The 21,987-nt window shown below is 52.4% G+C and overlaps 3 protein-coding genes across 3 annotated transcripts in view; all 3 read left to right on the top strand.

Annotated features, from left to right (window-relative positions):
- The window catches only part of LOC101994365 (nectin-2-like), a 5,077-nt gene extending 541 nt beyond the window's left edge, over positions 1 to 4,536 (top strand). Inside the window, exons 2-4 of the mRNA XM_005370326.1 lie at positions 2,073 to 2,136; positions 2,290 to 2,376; positions 3,474 to 4,536. Of these exons, the coding sequence (XP_005370383.1) occupies positions 2,073 to 2,136; positions 2,290 to 2,376; positions 3,474 to 3,746 (424 nt within the window). The 3' untranslated portion in view covers positions 3,747 to 4,536. The remainder of the gene's footprint in view (positions 1 to 2,072; positions 2,137 to 2,289; positions 2,377 to 3,473) is intronic.
- Positions 4,537 to 5,982: 1,446 nt separating this feature from the next.
- Positions 5,983 to 17,033, top strand: Tomm40 (translocase of outer mitochondrial membrane 40). Its single transcript, XM_005370312.2, has 10 exons — positions 5,983 to 6,078; positions 6,176 to 6,454; positions 7,080 to 7,147; positions 7,666 to 7,758; positions 10,167 to 10,268; positions 10,353 to 10,458; positions 15,001 to 15,123; positions 15,278 to 15,354; positions 15,452 to 15,554; positions 16,492 to 17,033. Exons 2-10 carry the CDS (start codon positions 6,181 to 6,183, stop codon positions 16,629 to 16,631), a joined length of 1,086 nt encoding a protein of 361 aa, XP_005370369.1. The 5' UTR covers positions 5,983 to 6,078; positions 6,176 to 6,180; the 3' UTR covers positions 16,632 to 17,033.
- A 1,722-nt stretch (positions 17,034 to 18,755) lies between these two features.
- On the top strand, positions 18,756 to 21,765 carry Apoe (apolipoprotein E). Its single transcript, XM_005370311.3, has 4 exons — positions 18,756 to 18,848; positions 19,608 to 19,673; positions 20,262 to 20,442; positions 20,927 to 21,765. Exons 2-4 carry the CDS (start codon positions 19,631 to 19,633, stop codon positions 21,651 to 21,653), a joined length of 951 nt encoding a protein of 316 aa, XP_005370368.1. The 5' UTR covers positions 18,756 to 18,848; positions 19,608 to 19,630; the 3' UTR covers positions 21,654 to 21,765.
- The last annotated feature ends 222 nt before the right edge of the window (positions 21,766 to 21,987 follow it).

The following is a 21,987-nucleotide window of genomic DNA, read 5'->3' as shown; positions in this document are numbered from 1 at the left end:
TGCGCCACCATCGCCCGGCTAAGATTTATTTTTATTTTCTCTGTGGGTTTACTTGCTTATATGTCTCTACTTGTTATGCCCAAATCCGCAAAGTCCCCCAAAAGCCAACAAGGAGACCAAGTCCCATATGTAAAAGCAAAGAGCCTTTATTTTATGTAAGTTTGCAAACTCAGTCTCTCTGCATGTCCAACAAATTGGAATAAACGGAGATTCCCCCGAGCTCACTTAGAATAGGTTTTTTTTTTTTAAGATTTATTTATTATGTACACAGTATTCAACCTCCATATATGCCTGCAGGCCGGAAAAGAGCACCAGATCTCATAACAGATGGTTGTGAGCCACCATGTGGTTGCTGGGAATTGAACTCAGGACCTCCAGAAGAGCAGTCAGTGCTCTTAACCTCTAAGCCATCTCTCTAGCCCCTAGAATAGGGTTTTTATAGTAGTAAAGGTGGGGGTAAGGGGTTTGTGAGGTTCAGGACCCCTGATTGTCTGACATTTGTCTAGGGGTGTCCTGGTGAGTATGTGCTGGCAGATGATCCTATCTACAGTGGTTGGAATGTTAAGACATTTCATTTGGATGGTCTGTTTTTGGGTGGTGCTCAGGTAATCTTAGTTTATGGTCCTTCCTATGACCAGGTATTGATTGCTTCAGGGTAAACTACTGAGACTCGGGCCTCCATTTAAATTTATCAATGGGTGAGTCCTACTCTGGCAGGTGATAATGGTTGGAAATAAAGAACTTCCTTTGGGTGAGCTGTTTATATTTAGTTTATCATGGCTGATGCCAGTGTTGGGATTAAAGATATGTGCCCCCACTGCTTGGCTATTTGTTTGTTTTGGAAATATGGCATATTTATGTTATGTAGCCTTGGCTATCTTGGAACTTGGTCTGTAGACTAGGCTAGCCTGGAACTCAGATATCTGCCTTCCTCTGCCTCCTCTCCTGAGTGCTGGGATTAAAGGTGTGTGCTTCCATTGCCTAGTTTGAATTCAGGTTTTTCAAAGCATTTATCTGCTAGTCAACTTGCCTATATATTTTTGTTTTGTTTTTAAGATTTCTTTTCTTAGTTGGATGGCAGTGGCGCATGTCTTTCATTTCATTTCTCAGGAGACAGAAGCAGGTAGAGTTCAAGACCAGTCTGGTCTATAGAGCAAGTCCCAAGACAGCAGAGATACAGAGAAACATTGACTTGAAAACAAAAAAGGAAAAACTGAAGAAAAAAAGATTTATTCTTATTTGTGTATGTGTGGGTCTCTGTGACTGTGTGTGTGTGCCCTCAGAGGCCAAAAGACCTTGAATATAGGAGCTTGAGTTACTGGCTGTAGTGAACTCCCTGATAAGGGTGCTAGGAATTGAACACAAGTCCTTTGGAAAGGCAGCCAGTGCTCTTACCCATTGAGCCACCTCTCCAATCTCCCTTTGAAAGTGTGTGTGTGTGTGTGTGTGTGTGTGTGTGTGTGTGTGTGTGTGTAAGAGAATGTTATCTAGTGGAGGTCAAAGGGTCTCTATTTCCACCATTTGGGTCTCAAGACAAAAGGCTTAGTGGCAAGCTTTTTCACCCACTAAACAGTCTTGACAACCCCATTTTGTTTTTTGCCTGTACGCAGGTGAATACAAGCTTAATCAAGTACGTGTTACCGCTGTTTATACACCGAGGGCAGAGGATGAACTTGGATGGCATTCCTCAGGCTCCACCCACCTTGGTCTGTTTGTTTTTGAAACAGGATCCCACTAGCACCTGTTGGCCTGGAACTCCTCAAGTAGTCAGGGCTGGTCTTGAACTCAAGATTCCCTCCTCAGTGCTGGGGTCACCGGTCTGCCCCACACACCTGGCTCACTTATTTGAATGAGAATTTTTTGAATTCTTCCCAGAAGGGTCTGGGATGCCAGATCTCTACCTTACTCAGTTTGATTCCTTCAGAGCACTGAGGATGGGAGCAGGGACAGTGCTAAAAACCACAGTAAAAAAACAGCCTTTTGATACCTGGCCAGATTTCCATTAAAAGAATAAACTGGGGATGGGGGGGGCTAGCATCCTTTGATCTGACTCCTACCCTTGACCCCTGCAGACTGGAAGAACCTCCCTCCTATAAACCACCAACCCCCAAGGCCAAGCTGGAAGAACCAGAGCTGGTGAGCCGGTCCTCTAGAGCCCCAGCTACCCTACTTCCCTTCCCACTCTTCCTCCCTGGGGTCCAGTGGGAGGGGCTGTTGGGCTGGGACAGGGCTGTCTGGGAAGGGCCACCATGAGGGGTCCTGACTTCTTACTCTTACGTCATGCCACAGCCCTCCCAACTCTTCACTCTGGGGGCCTCAGAGCACAGCTCAGTGAAGACGCCCTACTTCGATGCTGGTGTCTCTTGTGCTGATCAGGTGGGAGTTCCTGGGTAAACTAGGGTGGGTTTACGGCTGGGTTAAGAGTCAGGGCATCAAGGCTGAGTAGAGTAGAGTGACTTAGGGCTTCTGAGTTGCCCAGGATCTGTGCCTGCAACAGAGGTACCATCATGGAGACATCCCCCTAGGGTCCCCTCTATGATGGAGACAACATTCCCCTGGGGTCTCCTCTATGATAGAAACATTTCTCTGAGGTCTGGTCAGGAGTTGAGTAAGGAGGTCAAAGCTGCTTGAGGGTTAAAGCCCTGATTGGCACTCAGGGTTAAGTAAAGATTGAGGCCAGAGCTTGGTAGCTCCTGCCTGTAATCTCAACCCTTGCAGAGCTGAGGCAGGAGGATTGCAAGAATTCGAATCATAGTGGGTTCAACCAACCTGGGCTACATAGTTCAAGGCTGGCATCAGTTAAAGAGTGAGACTTTGTTTCAAAATAGCCAAGGAGACCAGCAGGATTGAAGACTCAGCAGTTTTGCACTTGCTACGTCATCGTGAGGACCACAGCTGGAGACTGAGGGAGGGTCTGTGTCACATACTAGGCCATTGCCAAATGCCTGGGACTCCAGCTTTGAGGGTCAGATATCCTCTTCTGGCCTTTGTGTATACACACACACACGCGCGCGCACACACAAATTATTTTCAACAACCAAAAGAAAGGACTGTCAAGCCTGGTGTAGTCTCAGTACTTGGGAGTCTGAGACAGGATTACACTGAGCCCATCCTATGCTGCATGGTGTATGTGTTTGAAAATACAAAAATCAAGCAGCTCGCAAGACTGCACACTTATCCCAACACTAGTTCAAGGCCAGCCTAGAAGAAAGAAACAAGCAAACATACCACAGAAAAGGTCAAGTGTAAGGATTTGGGTTCAGGGATCAAGGAAGAGGACTGGCAGGGTGAGGAAGCCAGTATTGGGCAGGATGGCCATACTGAGCAGTTCCTTCCAGGGAAAAAGGACGACAGTGGGGTGGTTGAGTCTTTTTAGCAAAGGATGGTCAGGAATCTTGGACGAAGGGGCAGATCAGGGAATGCCATCCTGAGACTGAGGTGACCTTGAATTCCTGCTTGCTCACCACTTGTAGGAAACGCCTCGGTATCACGAGCTGCCCACCCTGGAAGAGCGGTCAGGGCCCCTGCTTTTGGGAGCCACAGGCCTGGGACCCTCTCTTCTGGTACCTCCAGTACCCTCTGCTGTGGAGGGGGTTTCCCTGGATCTTGAAGACGAGGAGGAAGATGAGGAGGAAGAAGACTTCCTGGATAAAATTAATCCTATTTATGATGCCCTGTCCTACCCCAGCCCCTCTGATTCCTACCAAGGCAAAGACTTTTTTGTGTCACGGGCCATGTATGTGTGAGGCACAGAGCCTCTGATCTCTCACCTTTCACCCTTGACCCCCCCCCCCCAGCTTCCCACCAGTGATCTAGGACACTCTGACTTCCAGACAAGCCAGGGTCAGCTATCATCCCTACAATCCACCTGTGACTTCTTAGTGGCTCCACCGTGACCTCCAACTTATGATTCTGACCCAGACAGACCTGCGTGGCTGGAAACCTGGGAATTTTAGCTCCCGAGGCAGCACCTCTGACCCCTTCAAGGAGTCCTAAGACTGTGATGGTCTGACCTTGCCACTCACTGCCCACTTCTATCTCACCTACCCCTAAAGAAGACTTGGGACCTTGGACTTGCCCTCAGGCAATAGAGTCCCTACAGGTCTGCAAGAAGGGGATCAGGGGCCCCCTGCTGCTCAGACCTGAGCCCTCCAGGCAGCAGAAGCTCACCTGATCCCTCCCCACCCTCCTTCCCAAAGGTGAAAAGAAGACTCCCCTGTGTAAGGTAGGACCTCCCCATCTCCACCCACTCCTGCAGGCAGGAATCTCAGGGTTCATACCCTCTTCTCATCACCCGGCACCCCAGTTCCTGTCTCCAGAGCTGGAGGGGAGAGGCTAATGTAAGTGTGCCTTGCCACCCCAGGTTTGAGAGATTTGCTCTCATCTTGAAGACTACTGAATCCTTTTGTCCTCTATCTAAGGGAAGGGAGTTACACATCCCTCTTTAGGGGGTTGGCATGTGTATGAGATGGGGCATCTGGGCATCTGGGTTGGGAGTTTGGACAATATTATTTTGTAAGCATTTCCTACAAAATATGAATTTTTTTATACTTTGATAAAGTCTTGTGTTTTCTGTGAGTTTAGAGTGGGATAGGATATGAGGGAAATGTGTAAGGGCTGGGGCTTGAAGGAATCAGAGAGCTATAAGTCAATACAAAATTGGTCCCCTCCGCAAAGACCAAAGATATCCCAGAAATTTATAACAGTAATAAGTAAAACCGCATCAACTAAAACAAAATGACAGGGATGCAAGAGGCGTCTGACTTGCAGACTGACTGTATTGAAAGGACTGGCTACAACAGCTGCCTAACAACAGCTCAAAGTAATGGAAACAGAGATAAGCACACCAGTAACCAGCCAAGAGGGGCTTAGGTTTAGTAAGTCAATGGCAATTAATAGGCTAAGGGTACTTGAGACGCTGAGGTCAGCTTGGAAATACATAACATAGAGAGTTGGCGGGGTGGGGGACGTCATTAAAAAATGTCATGGGGAAAATATTTTCAAAGAAGCCCCTAAGGCGTGATGGGTAATGTATCTAAATGAATGAGCCAGAGGCAAAGAGATAAGAAGAAACAAGGAATGTGGGTGTAATGGATAAATAGCCAGGAGGTAAAAGATTCCAAGACAAGACAGATAATTAGAGAAAGGCCGGAAGGATGGTGAAAGTGAACGGGCAGAAATGGGCAAAACAGAGTCGAGGAAATGAAGCGCAATGAATGGGAGAATGAATGCTGGGTAATGGGAAAGGAATGAATGGGCCAAAGATAGAAGCTGCGGTGACGCGGGAGCGGCCGGCTTGCTGGGTAACACAAGGGGTGGGCTCCGAGGCAGCTGTGGTCAGGGGAAGGCGGGCATTGTGGGTAAGTCAACGCGGGCCACTCTTCACAGGACTGCTTGAGGCTTTCCCGAGGCACTGTGGGAAGGGGTCGCACTTCCGGCTTTGCTGTCGGCGACCCAGCCCCTGCACCGCAGTGCCTGGTGGGGCACCGGACCTGACCTTGCTGCCTAGCAGCGTCTACGGTGCAACGCACCTCGGCCCACGTCCTTTGACCCCGGCACCTTAGCCAATGAGATAACCAATGAAAACGTCACCGAAGTCGGCCCACTAGACATACCGTAGCCAATCAGAGTGCGAGATGAGCCAAAACTGCCCAATAGTTACAGCGTTTTCTGGGGCGGAGCTCCGCTCCTCCAGGAGGATGGTGGGGCAATGAGCAAGTGGGCGTTGCGAAGCGAGCGGCATCGACAAATGGAGAGCCAGTTCCAGACCCGCGGGGTCGTGAGCCAATGGGCATGGGCTATGCCAGCCAATGGGAAAGGCGAAGAAGCAGCACTGACCGATTGACATTGAGAACCAATAGAAATGTGTGTCTCAGCGAGGTGGGTAGTACTTCCTTCCAGAACTCCAATAAAAAGTCCCGCTTTGAGCGTGATGGGCGGATTTTGGAGAAAAATTAACCAATGGGCTCCATGGGGCGGGGAGACAGCCGCCGAGGCGGCAGTGGGTTCGGTTGCGCGGAGCGCACGGGGTAGGAGCGGAGCCCAGGCCGGGAACAGGCGCCGCTGCCGCCGCCGCCAGTGAGAACCGGGTCCGAGTTGGGTGGGAGTTGGCTGAGGTCGCATCCGGGAGTGTGTGTGGCCCCTGACCTCTGCCCTCTGACCCTTCCCCTCGCAGATACCATGGGGAACGTGTTGGCCGCTAGCTCTCCGCCCGCAGGGCCACCGCCGCCTCCTACGCCGTCCCTCGTGGGGTTACCGCCGCCGCCGCCTTCACCGCCCGGCTTTACGCTGCCGCCGCTCGGGGGTGGCCTGGGCACAGGGTCGAGCGCGGGCCGCGGCTCGGAACGGACTCCCGGGTCTGCGCCCGGCGGCGCTGCTGGGGCCTCGGACGATGGAGGCTGCGGCTGCCTGCCCAACCCGGGCACGTTCGAGGAATGCCACCGGAAGTGCAAAGGTGAGGGGTGCCGGGCCCAGCTTACCTGAGGGAAAGGGGAAGGACCCTGGAGGATTGGCGCGCACTGTTGCGATCATTGAACAGAATGTTAGGAGTTGTGGATGGGATGGGACGGTGGGACCTTGAACTTGGAGCTCGGAACTGCGATCAGATGGCGAAGCCCCTGGGGAAGAATGCCACAGCAGGAGAGAGAAATCTTGGACACTGCGAGCCCCGGGACCAACACCGCCAGACTCTTTAGTGTGTGTGATCAGAAAAGGAATTATGGCCCAAGGTCACAGTGTCAGCAAGGTATTCCCCAATGTTCCTGTAAGGGGTGCAACCCAAGGGATCTGGATCCTGGCGTAGGATCATTTTGATCGTAAGAGAGGTACACTTGTTAACTTATAAAATACTTGAAACAGTTCTGTGTGGTGAGAATCCGCATTGTATGGATGAGAAGTTTGGCTAGAAAGTGAGTTTCCTAAATCCAGGTGATTGCACTGGGTTTTAGAAACAACCAGAGGGCCCAGCACCATTCACTGGGCAGTTTCCTTTAGTGGTGGGATGTTCTGTGAGACGAGGGTCTCCGGAGAGAGCTGGGGCTGGGAGGAGAGCAGGAGGTAACAGCATCTCTCTTCTACAGAGCTGTTTCCAGTGCAGATGGAGGGTGTCAAACTTACAGTCAACAAAGGGTTGAGTAACCGCTTCCAGGTGAGTCTGTGGTGCCATGACCCTCCATGTATACACCTCCCCTCATGCTCCTAAAGGCCTGGGTTTTTTGGGTGGTGACAAGTAGATAGAACTCTAGTGGCTTATGCTTCTGATCTCAGCACTGGCAGGGGCTGAAGCGGGCAGACCCTATGTCCCAGGCCAGTCTTGGGATGCATAACAAGACCCTGTATCAAACATAAAAGGAAAATGAGCAATAAGAGTCTCACACATTCCAGGATGGCTACTCTAGGGGGAATGGGAAGGTTTGGATTTAGGGGCCCAGAATTCAAAGGTGCCTCAAGCCGGGGTGTCACGACAGGTGTGTACCCCACTCTAGCCCCACTTTTTTCCCTAGGTGCCTCTCAATCTTATCCAGCCAAGCCTAGTGTTTGTTTTGTTCGGCTGCTGGGTTGGATGGTTTGCCACCCAGTGTTCACTCCCTGCCCAGCCCCAAAACTCTGTCTTTGGATAAGCCAGCTTTACCAAGACTCCATACATAGCTCACTCTCTTCCCCCAGGTGACTCACACAGTAGCCCTCGGCACAATTGGGGAGTCCAATTACCACTTTGGGGTTACGTACGTGGGGACAAAGCAGCTGAGTCCCACAGAGGTAAGGTTCCTTTGGTCATTCTTCCATTGAGGGAATAATGGACAAGTGACAGGCTCGGAGGTGGTGTTAGGACAGGTGATTCCCTCCTGCAGCATCATCCCTAGTGTACTTGTTCTTTGTTTGGTCCTGGGTTGGGTGATCGAAGAGGGGGGCAGATACATCAAGACCCAGTGATGATGACCTGGATGCTGGGAACCAGGTATAGGACCAGGAATGTCAGACTCTGTACTTGGACGTCCTCTAGGGGGTGCTGGAGAGCCACAGAAAAATGTGGCAAGGGGAGGAAATGGGGTTAGATGATTGCTTCAGGTGTGTTGCTCCTGCTGCCCTAGCAGGGGGTGGATAGTGGGATGTGGAGTTTTGGGAGGGGTAACTGGTCCTGAGTCTGCTTATGTTACCTGTTCTGGGTTTTTGCTTTTGGAGACAAAGTCTCCCAGCTGGGCTTGAGCTGTAGCTGAGGATGATCTTAAACTGTCTTTGTCTCCCCACGTGCTGGGGTTTCAGGCATAAGTCATCATGTGTGGGTTTTATCTGGTGCTGGGAATCAAACCCAGGGCATTCTAGGCAAGCATTCTTACCAACTGAATTAACATCCTCGACACTTACTGTGTGCACTTTGAGTGAAGTATGCATGCATGCAGGTGCTGGTTCCAGCGTTTGCATTTGCAAAGACCAAAATGGAACATCTGATCTGGAAGCTTACCATCTTAGCTGGAGTGGCTGACCAGCCAGCTCACAGGACCTACTGTCTCTGCAGTGTTAGAGTGACAGGCATGAGCAGCCATACCTGGTGCTTATGCAAGTACTGGAGATTTGAACCGTGGTTCTCATCATACTTGTGTGTGGGAGAGTTCTTACCTATCCTACCAAGCCCTGGCTGGACTAGAACTCTTTGTGTAAATCATGCTGGTATCCAACTCTGAGATCTTTTTGCCCTTCTGCCTCTGACTCCCAGGTATTGGGATTCAAGATTTGTGCCTCTGTGCCTGATACTTTTTTTCTTTTGTAAACCCTCTCCACTATTCACCTCCAGATCAGCAAGGTCTGGCCACTGACAAGGAGTAAATGCTTCCTGCAGCTGCTTTAGAGTAGCTAGGGTATCTTGCTTGGCTGCCCATCTGTAGGAGGCTTCTAGTGTTGGGAGGCAGAAAAGCCGTGAAGTGCACACTAACTTACGTTTATTTGTGTGTGGGGAGGCCTGTGGGGGCAGAGTCGTTTCTTTGCTTCTACCTTGTGTGTCCTGTGATTGAACTCATATCCTCAGGCTTGGTGACAAGCGCCTTGACCTCCCTACTGAGCCATCTCATTGGCTCCTCGAGATGTGTTCTGGAGAGTAGAGGGGGTAGATATGTAGGAGTCCAAACTGGACTATGACATTACTTGGAGATTGGGAAGTCCCCGGGTGTGGGAAGCAAGTGGCCTGTAATAGTTGGAAAGGAAGTATGCCATCCTGGCAGAGAAGACATGGTGGCAGGAATGGAAGACCCCTGAGGAGGTTGTGTTGTCAGGAAGCAGAGCCTACCTACAAAATATGAGTTCAAGCCCAGGCCACATAGCAAGACCTACTTGCATAAATTAGTAAACAGACATACAAACTAAAGAGCATGCTCTTGGATCAGACCTGTAACCTAGCACAAGTATCCTGTGTGACACAGCTAGTGTGCTGACTGGTTTGTGTCTGCTTGATGCGAGCTGCAGACATCTGGGAAGAGGGACTTCAGTTGGAAATGCCACCCCCAGATTGACTGCAGGGCGTGTTCGTGAGTGATGATAGATGTGAGGGCCCAGCTCACTGGGCAATGCCACCCCTGGACTGGTGGTCCTGGGTGCTATGGGCAAGGCTAATAAGCAAACCAGTGAGTAGCACCCGCAGGGACTCATCACTCAGATCCTGTCCCAACATCCCTCAGTGATGCACTGTGCTGTGGAACTAGAAGGCAAAGTCCATCTTTTTTCCCCCAGTTAACTTTTGGTGCTGGTGCTCATCTCAGCAACGGAAACAAAGAGCGTTCCTTTGAGGCTGCTCTGAGCAGAGAGAGTAACTGGGCAGTGGTGGCGCACACCGTTTATGCCAGCACTCAAGAGGCAGAAGGATCTCTGCATTTGTGACCAGCCTGCTTTACAGAGTTGCAGGACAGCCAGGGCTACTCAGAGAAGCCAGGACTTGAGAAACTTTAAAAGAAAAAAAAAAGCCGCAGCTAATCAGTACCCAGATTATCGGCCTGGCAGGATGAGCCGTGACAGAAGCATTGGGCTCACAATCCAGCAGTTCCAGAGGGGGCTGTGTTGCTGAGGGGACCAAAATGGGCACGGGCAAGCACTGAGGAGGCTTCCTGGAGGAGGGGCTTCTTGCTTAGACTTACTGCTGTGTTGCTTCTCTGACCTCTAAGCTGCCCTCTGCCCCACAGGCCTTTCCCGTGCTGGTAGGTGACATGGACAACAGTGGCAGCCTCAATGCACAGGTCATCCATCAGCTGAGCCCAGGCCTCAGGTCCAAGATGGCCATCCAGGTGAGTCGTGCATGGGTGTGTGTAGCCTGTCACCCTCACAGGTGCTCCCTCATCCATGGTCCTCACACTGCCCCTCCCCCACAGACCCAGCAGTCAAAGTTCGTGAACTGGCAGGTGGATGGGGAGTACCGGGGTTCTGACTTCACGGCTGCTGTCACCCTAGGGAACCCAGATGTCTTGGTGGGTTCAGGTAAGAGGTGGGGGAGGGGCTCATGGGTGGTCCTGAGGCCTTGATCCCCCTTCCCCACAAGGCACGTGTGACTTTGTCTCTTACGGTCTTCCATGTTTCCCTCTGAGGGATGGCAGAGTAGGAAGGAACAACTTGAGACGCTTAGGTGTCAGACAAGCTTGTGATCCCAGTGCTTGCAAAGCTAAGGCAGGGCAGTGTCCCTGCTATGAATCCCTGCCTCAAAAAGAAAAAGAAAAGAATAAAAAACAAAAGGCCAGGTGTAGTCACACCTGAAATCCCAGGGCTGGGGAGGATCAAAGATCAGGCTTGGAACCGTTTAGGGAGGGCACTTTTTTTTTTTTTTTTTAAATTATTAGCCGGGCGGTGGTGGCGCACGCCTTTAATCCCAACACTCGGGAGGCAGAGGCAGGCGGATCTCTGGGAGTTTGAGCCCAGCCTGGTCTACAAGAGCTAGTTCCAGGACGGGCACCAAAGCTACAGAGAAACCCTGTCTCGCAAAACCAAAAAAAAAAAAAAAAAAAAAAGACAACCTTGGTCTAGCCTCATGGAGCAGTAACGATGAGGGTGGGGACATAGTTCTGGACTGCTGCTGTCTGCTTGGTCATGTGGACCCTAGTGACACTGGTGAATCTTTATGGGCTCATGGCACTGTCAGGTCAGGCACGTGCTGGGTACCAGGTGATGGGAACTATTCTTAGTGTGAGACATGGACTTGGGGGTAATAGCGCGTGGAATGATGGCACAGGGTAGCCATGTCCCAACGAGGAACGACCAGACAGGTCAAAGTGGGAACTGATATCTGGACTTCTCTTGGGGGCGGCAGGCAGGGTTTCTCTGTAGCTTTGGTGCCTGCCCTGGAACTAGCTTTTGTAGACCAGGTTGGCCTCAAACTCACAGAGATTCCCCCTGCCCCTGACTCCCGAGTGCTAGGATTAAAGGCGTGTGCTACCGCTGCCCAGCTTCCATTCTTTTTTTGGTTGCAGACAGAAGTTGGCTGCTCGCCTGTCTTGTTCGCGCATTGAATGTGTGCTGAGTGTGCCCCATACAGTGTATTTAAGTACTGGTGATGGGGTAGTGAGCAGAGAGTCCACCTCTTTCTGTCCATCCCAGGGACTCTAAAGAGCACAGACATGTCAGGTATAGATGGGTATGACTTAACACCTGCCTAGGTCCAGCAGTGAGGTGCTTGCGAGCAAGGTCCTGGGTTCTAGTCCCAGCACCATAAAAAAATGGTTTTGTTCTTGAGGACTGGCTTGGAGTTGAACAGAGCTTTGGCTGCCTATCTCCTGAGTGGTGGGATTAGAGTGTGCTGCTCTACCTACAAGCGTGTGTTTTACCTCCAAATATTTGTACGATGCATTTGTTACTCTTAGGAGGAGTCCTGCTCAAAGCGAGTTCAAAGGACTGGTTGCTCCTTCTTTTTACTTTATTTATCGTTATGTGTGGGTGCATGCCACTGGTGCAAGTGCAGGTCAGGATGACTTTGAGGAGCTGATGATCCTTCTGCTGCAGGTACCAGGGATGGCAGTCAGCAGGCTCTCGCCTTGAGGACCCTCTGGCTGGCCCAGCTATGATGGGTTCTAACACAAGGCCTTATCTTTACTCAAGTGCCCAAGACAGCTACTCCAAAATGGCAGTACCTCAGCCAAGAGGCAAAAGAAGGAGGGGTGATCTTTTTAAACAAAAAAAGGGAGGAGTGGTTTACTGGCATTTTGGGGATGGTAGGGTCTCTGGCTGGAACACAGATGCCTGCCCTCCAGGCATCCTTCCTATACATCTGCAGAATGACTGGTATTTTTCTTTTTGGTTTTTTGAGACAGGGTTCCTCTATAGCTTTGGAGCCTGTCCTGGAACTAGCTCTTGTAGACCTCGGACTCACATTCATCTGCCTGCCTCTGCCTCCCGAGTGCTGGGATTACACCCGGCGACTGGTAGTCATTTAAGACGCTGTCAGCAGAGCTGTCCTAGTGGTACACAGATCTTTACGAGTTTCAGGACAGCCAGGGCCATGCAGAAAAACCCTGTCAAAACTAAAAGAGCTATCAGCTTTGAGCAGGTCAGGGTAGAACCTGTGGGACCTTCCAGCCTGCCTTTCTGAGACCTGCCCTTACCTTGGCGGTTGCAATTTGGATGATAATAGTCAGTCCCTTAGGACATTAGGTTCGTTCATCCATTTGCTTGAAGAAGGTGATTTTATTGGTGACTTCTGAAGTGCCTGGCTTTATGATCCTCGTTCATGCATTTGCAGTGCTAAAGATGGAAGCCAAGACTAGGCAAGTTCTCCACCTCTGTACCACATCCCCAAACCCTCGCTCCGGGAGTCTAGGCAGGGGATCTACCTCTGGGGTGTGTCCCCACTAGAAATTCATTCAAAGCTTTTGTGTTTTAAGCCTCAGGATGTGACTTTGGCTAGACTGTCCTTGGGTGTGCCAAGTTTAGCTGCCAACAACACACCCTCCAAGTTGTGCCCATCAGAAGTATACATTGCGGAAACCAGTGCTATCCTTAAAACTCCTGTCTTTGTGGGCCTTCTACGGTGGGGACCAGTGCAGGCAAGCTTGGGAGGAACAGCAGGGCCTCCTAGGCAGCCTGGGATAGAGAGGTCAAGAATCAGGACTGCGAAGGCTGGAGTTGAGCTTCGGGTCATTGCACATATTAACACCATGGGCTCTGTTCATCTGCAGCACTACAGGCTGGATGGTAGAGCACCTAACACTTGGGAGGAGGGGGCAAGAGAATCCCCAAAAGTTCCAGGCCATCCAGAGTTACGTAGAGAGTATTAAACAACGGCAAAGAACAAGGTAGGACCAACAGGGTGGCTTAGCAGGGAAAGGCACTTGCTGCCATGCCTGAGTTTGGTCCCTGTGACAAACACACAAGGAAACCAGCTCCACAAGTTGTCTTCTGACCTCTGTACACTTGCACGAGCAATGTACACATGCTTGCACAACTACTGATGAAATCTTGAGTAGAGTGCAGTGGCACATGCCTATAATCCAGCCACTTGGGAGGTCAAGGCAGAAGGATTGCCACAAGTTTGAGGCTAGCCAGAACCACATAGCAAGATCCTTTATTGAAGCAGGTTGGCCTCAAACTCTCTTCCTGCCTCTTCCTCTGTCACATGTGTTGGGATTAAGGTCGCACCTGGCATGAGACCCTCTTTTTGGTTTTTCAAGACAGGATTTCTCTGTAACTTTTGGAACCTGTCCTAGAACTAGCTCTTGTAGACCAGGCTGGCCTCGAACTCACGGAGATCCGCCTGCCTCTACCTCCCGAGTGCTGGGATTGAAGCTCTGCACCACCACGGCCCACGAGGACCCAGGTTAAATTCCTAGGATCTAGGTGCCAGTTCATAATCACCTGTAACTGATCAGGCAATTTGATAACCTATTCTGGCCTGTGGGCCCAGGTGTGCATGTCACAGAGCCATTTGTGTAGGCAAAACACCCATACACATCTTTAAAAAATTAAGTCCAAAACTGGGCTATGGTGGCACCTCTAATCTGGTCATATATTAGGCTAAAGCGGGAGGGCTGCGTGTTCAAGGCATGCCTGGCCCACGTGCTGAGACCCTGGCTGGAGGGAATAAAGAGCTGCAAGCTCCTAAGAGGAAGAGGCTTCAAATTCAGCCCATTAGGAAAGGGCTGAGGAGGACATGTCAGCCAGGTGTTCCATGCTGGTCTCAGCCGACGCACTAAAGGAGATCAAATCTGGGGCACGTCTTGTAGATGTTTAGCCAGCTGGGTCAAGGGAGAGCTTCAGTGACAGACTGTATCACGCAAGCGTACAAAGCTCTGAAGCTTGGTCCAGCTCATAGGACACCACAGATTATTGTGAGGGTCTCAGATCCTCCCAGAGCACTGGGGAGCTATGGCACGTTCTCGGGAGAGAGCAGTTGGGTTGTGTGTGCTGTGATGAGACTCCCTAGCCTCTATGTGCTATGGGGTCTTCCGGAGATAGAGGAGGCTGGGCATAATGAAATGATTTGTGGGGAGCAGTAGCGCCCCAAAGCTAATGACTCTTAGAGTTACACTTAGGGCTGGGTTTGTCCTTACTCCCAGAGGTCCCTACAGCTGTGGTGGAGAGGTGTTCTGCCTTGAAGTTTTTGTCTATAGATGACCACTCAGGACTTTGGCTCTATTTCCTCTGGGTTGGTTGGTTGGTTGGTTGGTTCATTAATGGTGGTCAGAGGTGTGCCCAGATTGGGTTGATCCTGTCCTAAAGCTGATAGTCCCCTGCTCGCTGAGGAAACACTCATAATTAGCTCCTGAGTCCATCAGCCCTGGGTACCTCTGTCCTAGTCATGGTCATACTTCTCAGAACACACCAAGACCCTGGCTAAGACTCTGGGCCCCACCTCCCACTTCTGAGGGGAGGGCCTCAATCCCTGCACATTCTATGGGAGTACACCCCTCTCTGGATTAGGGAAGCTCCTCAGAAAGGCGGTGACAGTCCTGAGGATTACTAGCAGGAGGAGCCCCTGTGGCGAGGTAAATCCAGGCCTACTGGGCCCTAGAGTCTGAGCGCCTTCTTCTCCTGCAGGAATCCTCGTTGCCCACTATCTCCAGAGCATCACGCCATGTCTGGCCCTGGGGGGAGAGCTCGTCTACCACCGGCGGCCTGGAGAAGAGGGCACTGTCATGTCTCTAGCTGGGAAATACACACGTGAGCCTGGGGCACGCTTGTGGTCTGAGGGAGGAGGCTGTGGCCTGTACCTCGGAATGAGGGAAGAGCTCTAGGGTCTGAACAATGAGGCTGTGAGTTTCCAGATGCTCTCATCCCTTTGATACCCAGCCCTCACCCAACTCTGCTCTCCTAGTGAACAACTGGTTGGCAACAGTAACGCTGGGCCAGGCAGGCATGCACGCAACTTATTACCACAAAGCCAGTGACCAGGTGAGCTGGAGGGAGTGCTTCCTAGTTTGGCTGGTGCTATTGGTGTGCCCAGGAGCCCCACTGGGCAGCTCACGGGTGCCTGGCCCTCCCTCCCCAGCTGCAGGTGGGTGTGGAGTTCGAGGCCAGCACCAGGATGCAGGACACTAGCGCCTCCTTCGGGTACCAGCTGGACCTGCCCAAGGCCAACTTCCTCTTCAAAGGTAAGGAAGGCCTCAGTTTCCCTCCTGGAAAACTCAGGGGTGACTCAGCTGCCTGTGTGCACTTGTGAATTCCTCAGGGCGGTTATCAAACAGGCACATCTCGTGAGTGTTAGCCTCTCTAGCAGGCTCTCTCCCCTTCTGCTGAATGAAAGGCAGCACGTGGAGCTTCTGGCCCCTCCCCACTCTCTCCTGCCTTGCTGCTGTGGTGAAACACCACGACCATAAGCAAGGTGGGGAGGAAAGGTTTATTTTGACTTACAGCTCTCCGGTCACACTTGTGTCACTGAGAAGTCAGGGAAGGAACTGGTGCTGAAGGCTGTGGAGACTGCCTAGTGACTTTGCTCCTTATGGCCTCCTCAGCCTGCTTTTCTATATCCCCAGGACTACTAGCCCCTGGGCGACCCCACCCACAGTGAGCTGGGTATTCCCACGTCAATTAAGAAAATGCCCTGCAGGCTTGCCTGCCACCTGGTCTTCTGAAGACAGTTCAATCAGGGTTCCCTCAAGTGACACACAATGGGGAAACAGCCCGTTAGAGTTAGGGGGTGGCAGTCAGGTCCAGACTGTCCTTCTAGGGAGTAACCCGGTCTTTTCAAACCTGGGTGATCTGAGTCTTAGTCAGGTGGTCACAGCTCTCTTTGGGGCCCTGATGCTGGGGTCTGCTTGTGACCACAGTCCCCTGCAGTTAGGGGTCAATTGAGTCCAGCCCTGCTACCCTTGTCCTATTCCTTCTGTCCCTTTCCCTGGGGACAGCTAAGTTGGCGCCCAACCCCTAAGGTTCTCATGCACCTGCACATTCAGGAAATCGACCATTCCCAGAGATCGTGGCTTGGGAGAGGAGCGGCCCAAGTAGCTGCTTGACATGCGACAGGGCTGGTGTGACTACCCACGGAGGTGATCAGGCACATCTACCCACCCATTCTCTTCCTGCCCACAGGCTCTGTGAACAGTAACTGGATCGTGGGCGCCACGCTGGAAAAGAAGCTGCCGCCTCTTCCCCTGACGCTGTCCCTCTGCGCCTTCCTGAACCACCGCAAGAATAAGTTCCTGTGCGGCTTTGGCCTCACCATCGGCTGAGCCCTTTCGCCGTTCCTCTGCAGACTACCACTGGGCTGGCCGCCTTCCCCTCCTCTCCCTCCCTCCTGGGGTCTGGGCAGCGGGAAGGAGGGGATCCACCCCACGCCCGAGGATCCCTAGTGCCAGGGGATAGTGTCCAGGGGGCCTGGGGTCCCAGAGGGAGTTCTGGAATCTGAAAGGCACTCAATACTGAGCGCTCCGGCAGAGGCAGCTGGACAGGCTCAGGGACGAAAGACATGACGTGATGTCCCTGTCCTCCCGAGGGCAGCAGAGGAGCGCCCGGCCGCCCGTCACTTTCTTCTCCACCCCTCCATAGAAATCATGTTTATAAGTTATGGAAGAACCGGGACATTTTACAGAAAAAAACTTAAAAAACAAAAAATACACATGGAAAAAAAAAAATCTGAAAGGCCTTGATTTTCTCCACTTGCTGAGCACAGCTGCCAGCAGGGGGCGCCGAGGGTCACGGGTACGCAGTAACAGGATAGGGAAAGCCTGGCCCAGTGTCAGTCACCCTCGCGTGGTGCGTACATCACAGAAGGGTGGCTCCAGGTCACTTGCCCCTGTGTGGCCTGACCCTGAGAGGTGGCAGAGGACTTTGTCTCTACAAATAGGGTGGGGGCAGGGAGATGGGGCTCCGGAGCCTCCCTGTTCCAAAAAGGGCTGAGGTGGTAGCTTGTGGTGACTTTCTCCGGGTAGGAAGGTCAGAGGTCTCAGAAACTTCAGGAAGAAACTAAGTTCCTGGAAGAAATTCAGCACAATACAGAAAGTAGCTCTCGGGAAGGAAGGGGCACTTGGACCTTCCCAGACTGAAACAAAGGAAGTGTCCAGCTTTATTTTTTGCTGGTTGAAGATGTAACTGGACCTCACGTGTCAGGCAGGTGCTGGGTCACCAAAGTGCTTTTCCATGGGGCTACATTCCGACCCTTGCTCTAGTGGGGTGTAGTACCGACTTCAAACTGGGTCCTGCTTCTGTGGCTGGAGTCATGCGCTCCTCATGGCTCCCTGTTGGAAGTGCTGGGTTTTGTAATGCCAAGCAAGACTCAAATTAACTGGCTCATGTCCCTGTAGACAACAACACCGAAACCGTTTCTGCTGCATGTTCTGGGGATGTTAGCTGGCCAATGGAGCTGACCCTTAATAACCCACGGAAATCTCACCACACCCACTTCTTGCCATGCCAGTGTTCAATAAAGCCAAAGCTAACAGGCCTGGGCCTGGCCAGGCACCCTGTACCCTTCTTGGAATAAGGTGTTCTCCTCTTGCCATCCTGTAGAATCATGTGCCAAACCTTACTGTGTGGTTTCTCCTGCCACCCTCTCTGGGCAACAGCTGGAAATAGGAAACTTTGGTGCACCTGGCAGGCATCTAGCAACCTTGGCCCTACCTGAGACAACCCTGATGCTGCTACTCTCTCACTTTGTTGTTAGCATGGGGCTTATCCTGACTCCCTGAGCTCCTGCCTTGGCTTCCCAAATGGCCAGGACTATAGGTGCCCGCCAGCAAAAATAACTGCTCTGATCTCAGGGCAATGAAGCTGCTCAGAAAAGCCAGTGGCTCACACACACAATCTCGGCTTGTGATTTTGAGGCCAGCCTATACTCTGGGAGGGTAGTTCCTTCTCCCAAGTCACATCTGGAAACTGGCAGGACTAAAGTCCTGGCATCTGGGCTTCCAGGGCTTGCCTCGGTGTATTGCTTCAAACCCAGTGGAACTGGAGTTTTTGCAGCACCGGGATACGGAGAGTTTACCTTTACGCACCTGAGGAATGAACAAAAGGGGTGGGGGGCTAAAGTTTACCCCAGAAGTCTAGCCTCATAACAGACACAGGCCTGGACCCCCGCAGCTCTCCCCACTTTACACGTAAGCTTCCAACCCTCTTCCTTTAAAGTGCACCAGACCCCATAAGAAAAGTTGGGAAGGAGTATTCTGGGCACCAGCATCCCGCTATGGAGAAAGATGCCTGATTTATTCGGTGAAGTGTAAACTCATTTGTGGGGATGGGGGGGGGGGAGTCACAAGGCCTCCAAACTCCACCTCTTTCCTCTGCCCCGCTGTGAAGGGGGGGGAGCAACCCGCCTCGTGACAGGGGGCTGGCCCAGCCCGCCCTAGCCCTGAGGAGGGGGCGGGGCAGGGGGAGTCCTATAATTGGACGAGTCTGGGATCCAGCGCCCTGCTCAACCCCCAGAGGCTAAGGACTTGTTTCTGAAGGAGCTGGTAAGACACGCTGGGCTGGGGACTCACCCAGGGGCCTTGGGACGATGTAGGCTGGGGACCTTGGGATCTCCAGGCGTCTAGGAAACGGGCAAGAATTGGAAAAGCAGAAAGCACGATAGAAGCACTTGGGGACAAACTAAGGACATGAGGTGACTAGCCTTTGCCCGAGTCAGGACAGATGGAGGAGCTGGAGGGGCCACCTCCTGGAGTATGTTGCGAGGCATCCAGCACAACCAGAAGGTGGGACCATTCTTCCGCGAAAGAGCTGGGAATGTGCCTTAGACTGCGTTTATATAAACACCTCCTGGTTTCCATCGCAGTCCCCAAGTAACCTGGGATAGCCTCAAACTGACGATCCCCATGCCTCAGTGTCCCGAGTTCTGGGGTTATGTGAGGGCACCACCTCGCGGGGCTAGAGGATGATTAAATGCGCGGTAAATTAGCACCAAAACGGAAAGCAGAGTTTAGCCGGGAAGACAGAACGAGGGATGTAAGTTGGACTGCCCGCTGTGTCCCGGTGAGGTGGAATTTGAACCGTAGGAAAGGGAGCTGGAATTTTTGGCAGCGGATCTACCCTAGGGATGCCGATAGCTAACACCGGAGGGGGAGTACTTAGACCTTTGGGAACTGCGGGAGCTCTCTTTGGGAAATGTTTGTGATTGGCTGAGCTCTCAGATCTGAGAAGGGAGGTAGGATGGGGCTTTCTGGGTGGGCGGAGTACCCCCCTAGCTTTTCAAAGACAATTTCTCTCTCCCCCAGACTGGCCACTCACAATCGGGAAGATGAAGGCTCTGTGGGCCGTGCTGGTGGTCACATTGCTGGCAGGTATGGGAACAAGGGTTCACTCTGGTGCCTCTTCCTCTGCTCCTCTCTTGACTCCTTTCTAGCCCTAGGTCTCTAACGCTGGCGCTGGCGGGCTGGGACTAGGGCAGTTCTGAGGCCTCTCTGAGATTCAATATCCCGGAGCACAGCTGTGTGATTTCCTTGATTTCCCCCATCTGTAAAATAAGAGGATTGATTTACCATATAGCTCAGGGAATAAAGGTGCTGCCACCAAGCCTGAAGACCTGTCATCTCCAGGACCAATATGGTGGAAGGAGAGAGCCGATTCCCTCCAGCTGTCTTCTGACCTCCAAGGGACATGCCTGCGAGCGCGCGCGCACGCACGCGCGCGCACACACACACACACAAATAAAAAGTTAAAATATGTAATATATATATTTGCTCTTAAAAGGGAGGTATATATTTTCTAATTCCACACCTGCCTGGTCTCTGCTGTGTACTTCTGGGACACCAGGACAATGCATGCTTGTAGTAATGGAACAGACTCCACCCCCTTCGGACCCACTGTTGCTTCAAAGAAACCCAAGGGCACTGTAGGTCCTGATCCAGCCTTGAACTTACTTTGCACAGGATGCCTGGCCGAGGGAGACCCGGAGCTGGAGCCGGAGGTGACCGATCAGCTGGGATGGCAGACCAACCAACCCTGGGAGCAGGCCCTGGGCCGCTTCTGGGATTATCTGCGCTGGGTGCAGACACTGTCTGACCAGGTCCAGCAAGAGCTGCAGACTTCACAGGTCACGCAGGAACTGACGTGAGTGCCCAGCCCTATACCTTTACCCTCTGCACCCACTGAACATCCTCCAGGCCCCGGGGTGTCTGACTCTCTGGGCACCTACCCACTTCTTGTTTCTTGTGTGTAACCCAGGCTAGCCTTGAACTCTCTATATATTCCTGCCTTATTTAGTCTTCTGGGTGCTGGGTTTTTGGTTTTTTTTTTTTTTTTTTGGTTCTTTTAGAGACAGGGTTTCTCTGTGTAAAATCTCTGGCTGCCCCGGAACTCATTCGAACACTCGAAAGAACTCAAACTCACAGAGATCCACCTGCCTCTGCGCCCTGAGTGCTAGGATTAAAGATGTGCGCCACCCAGCGTTTTTTTGGCTTAAAACAAGAGTCCCAATCAAGCTGGCTTCAAAGGCTCAGCACACCCTTCTTAGTTTCTTGCCCACCTCACCCCTGTCTTTGGGGCCCTTCTCTCTTGTCCTCATCTTTCTTGTGTGTTTCCTCTGGGCCTGCAGGGTACTGATGGAGGACACCATGACGGAACTGAAGGCTTACAAAAAGGAGCTGGAGGAACAGATGGGCCCAATGGCAGAGGAGACACGAGCCAGGCTGGCCAAAGAGGTGCAGGCAGCACAGTCTCGGCTCGGTGCAGACATGGAGGATCTACGCAACCGACTGGGGCTGTACCGCAACGAGGTGCAGACCATGCTGGGCCAGAGCACAGAGGAGCTGCGGGCCCGCCTCACCACGCACCTGCGCAAGTTGCGCAAGCGCTTGATGCGGGATGCGGAGGATCTGCAGAAGCGCCTGGCGGTGTACAAGGCCGGGGCACGCGAGGGCGCGGAGCGTGGCGTGGGCGCCATCCGTGAGCGCCTGGGGCCATTGGTGGAGCAGGGTCGCCAGCGCACAGCCAATCTAGGCGCTGGAGCCGCCCAGCCCCTGCGCGAACGCGCCCAGGCTTTGGGTGCCCGCATCCGAGGGCGGCTGGAGGAGGTGGGCAACCAGGCCCGTGACCGCCTGGAAGAGGTGCGTGAGCAGATGGAGGAGGTGCGTGCTAAGGTGGAGGAGCAGGCCCAGCAAATGCGCCTGCAAGCCGAGATCTTCCAGACCCGCCTCAAGGGCTGGTTCGAGCCGCTGGTGGAAGACATGCAGCGCCAGTGGGCAAACCTCATGGAGAAGATACAGGCCTCCGTGGCTACCAACCCTATACCACCCTCCTCAGTGCCCCAGGAGAGTCAATGAGTATCTCTCTCCTACCCACTGCGGCAACACCCACGGCCAGCAGGTGGCCCTGTCCCCAGTACCGCTTTGGCCCCCTGGTGGCCCTTGCTTAATAAAGATTCTCCAAGCACCTGCTGGGTCTCTGCGAGTGAATGATTCTACACAGCTTACAGCTCCAGTCTCAATTTATCTTCTCTCCCTCACATTAGCCACACATTCCCTGACACTGTCACTGCCCTGCAGGGTAGAGGAAGCTATGTTCTTTTGTTTCACCTATAGTTTGGCTTCTTCTGGTTCTGCAGCAAAAGATTAAGCCTTGAACCTAGCAACTTTAAGAGCTGATACTCTATCATTG

Source organism: Microtus ochrogaster, unplaced genomic scaffold, assembly GCF_000317375.1.
Source record: "Microtus ochrogaster isolate Prairie Vole_2 unplaced genomic scaffold, MicOch1.0 UNK74, whole genome shotgun sequence".
NCBI lineage: Eukaryota > Metazoa > Chordata > Mammalia > Rodentia > Cricetidae > Microtus > Microtus ochrogaster.
The sequence above is the reverse complement of the archived record's forward strand: the minus strand, read 5'-3'. Positions and strand labels throughout refer to the sequence as shown.

Coding starts and splice junctions, on each gene's coding strand:
- Tomm40 (XM_005370312.2), top strand. CDS start 6,181: ATGGGGAACGTGTTGGCCGCTAGCTCTCCGCCCGCAGGGCCACCGCCG. Junction 7,148..7,665: donor GGTTGAGTAACCGCTTCCAG/GTGAGTCTGTGG, acceptor CTCTTCCCCCAG/GTGACTCACACAGTAGCCCT. Junction 15,355..15,451: donor ACCACAAAGCCAGTGACCAG/GTGAGCTGGAGG, acceptor CTCCCTCCCCAG/CTGCAGGTGGGTGTGGAGTT.
- Apoe (XM_005370311.3), top strand. CDS start 19,631: ATGAAGGCTCTGTGGGCCGTGCTGGTGGTCACATTGCTGGCAG. Junction 19,674..20,261: donor GGTGGTCACATTGCTGGCAG/GTATGGGAACAA, acceptor TACTTTGCACAG/GATGCCTGGCCGAGGGAGAC. Junction 20,443..20,926: donor CAGGTCACGCAGGAACTGAC/GTGAGTGCCCAG, acceptor CTGGGCCTGCAG/GGTACTGATGGAGGACACCA.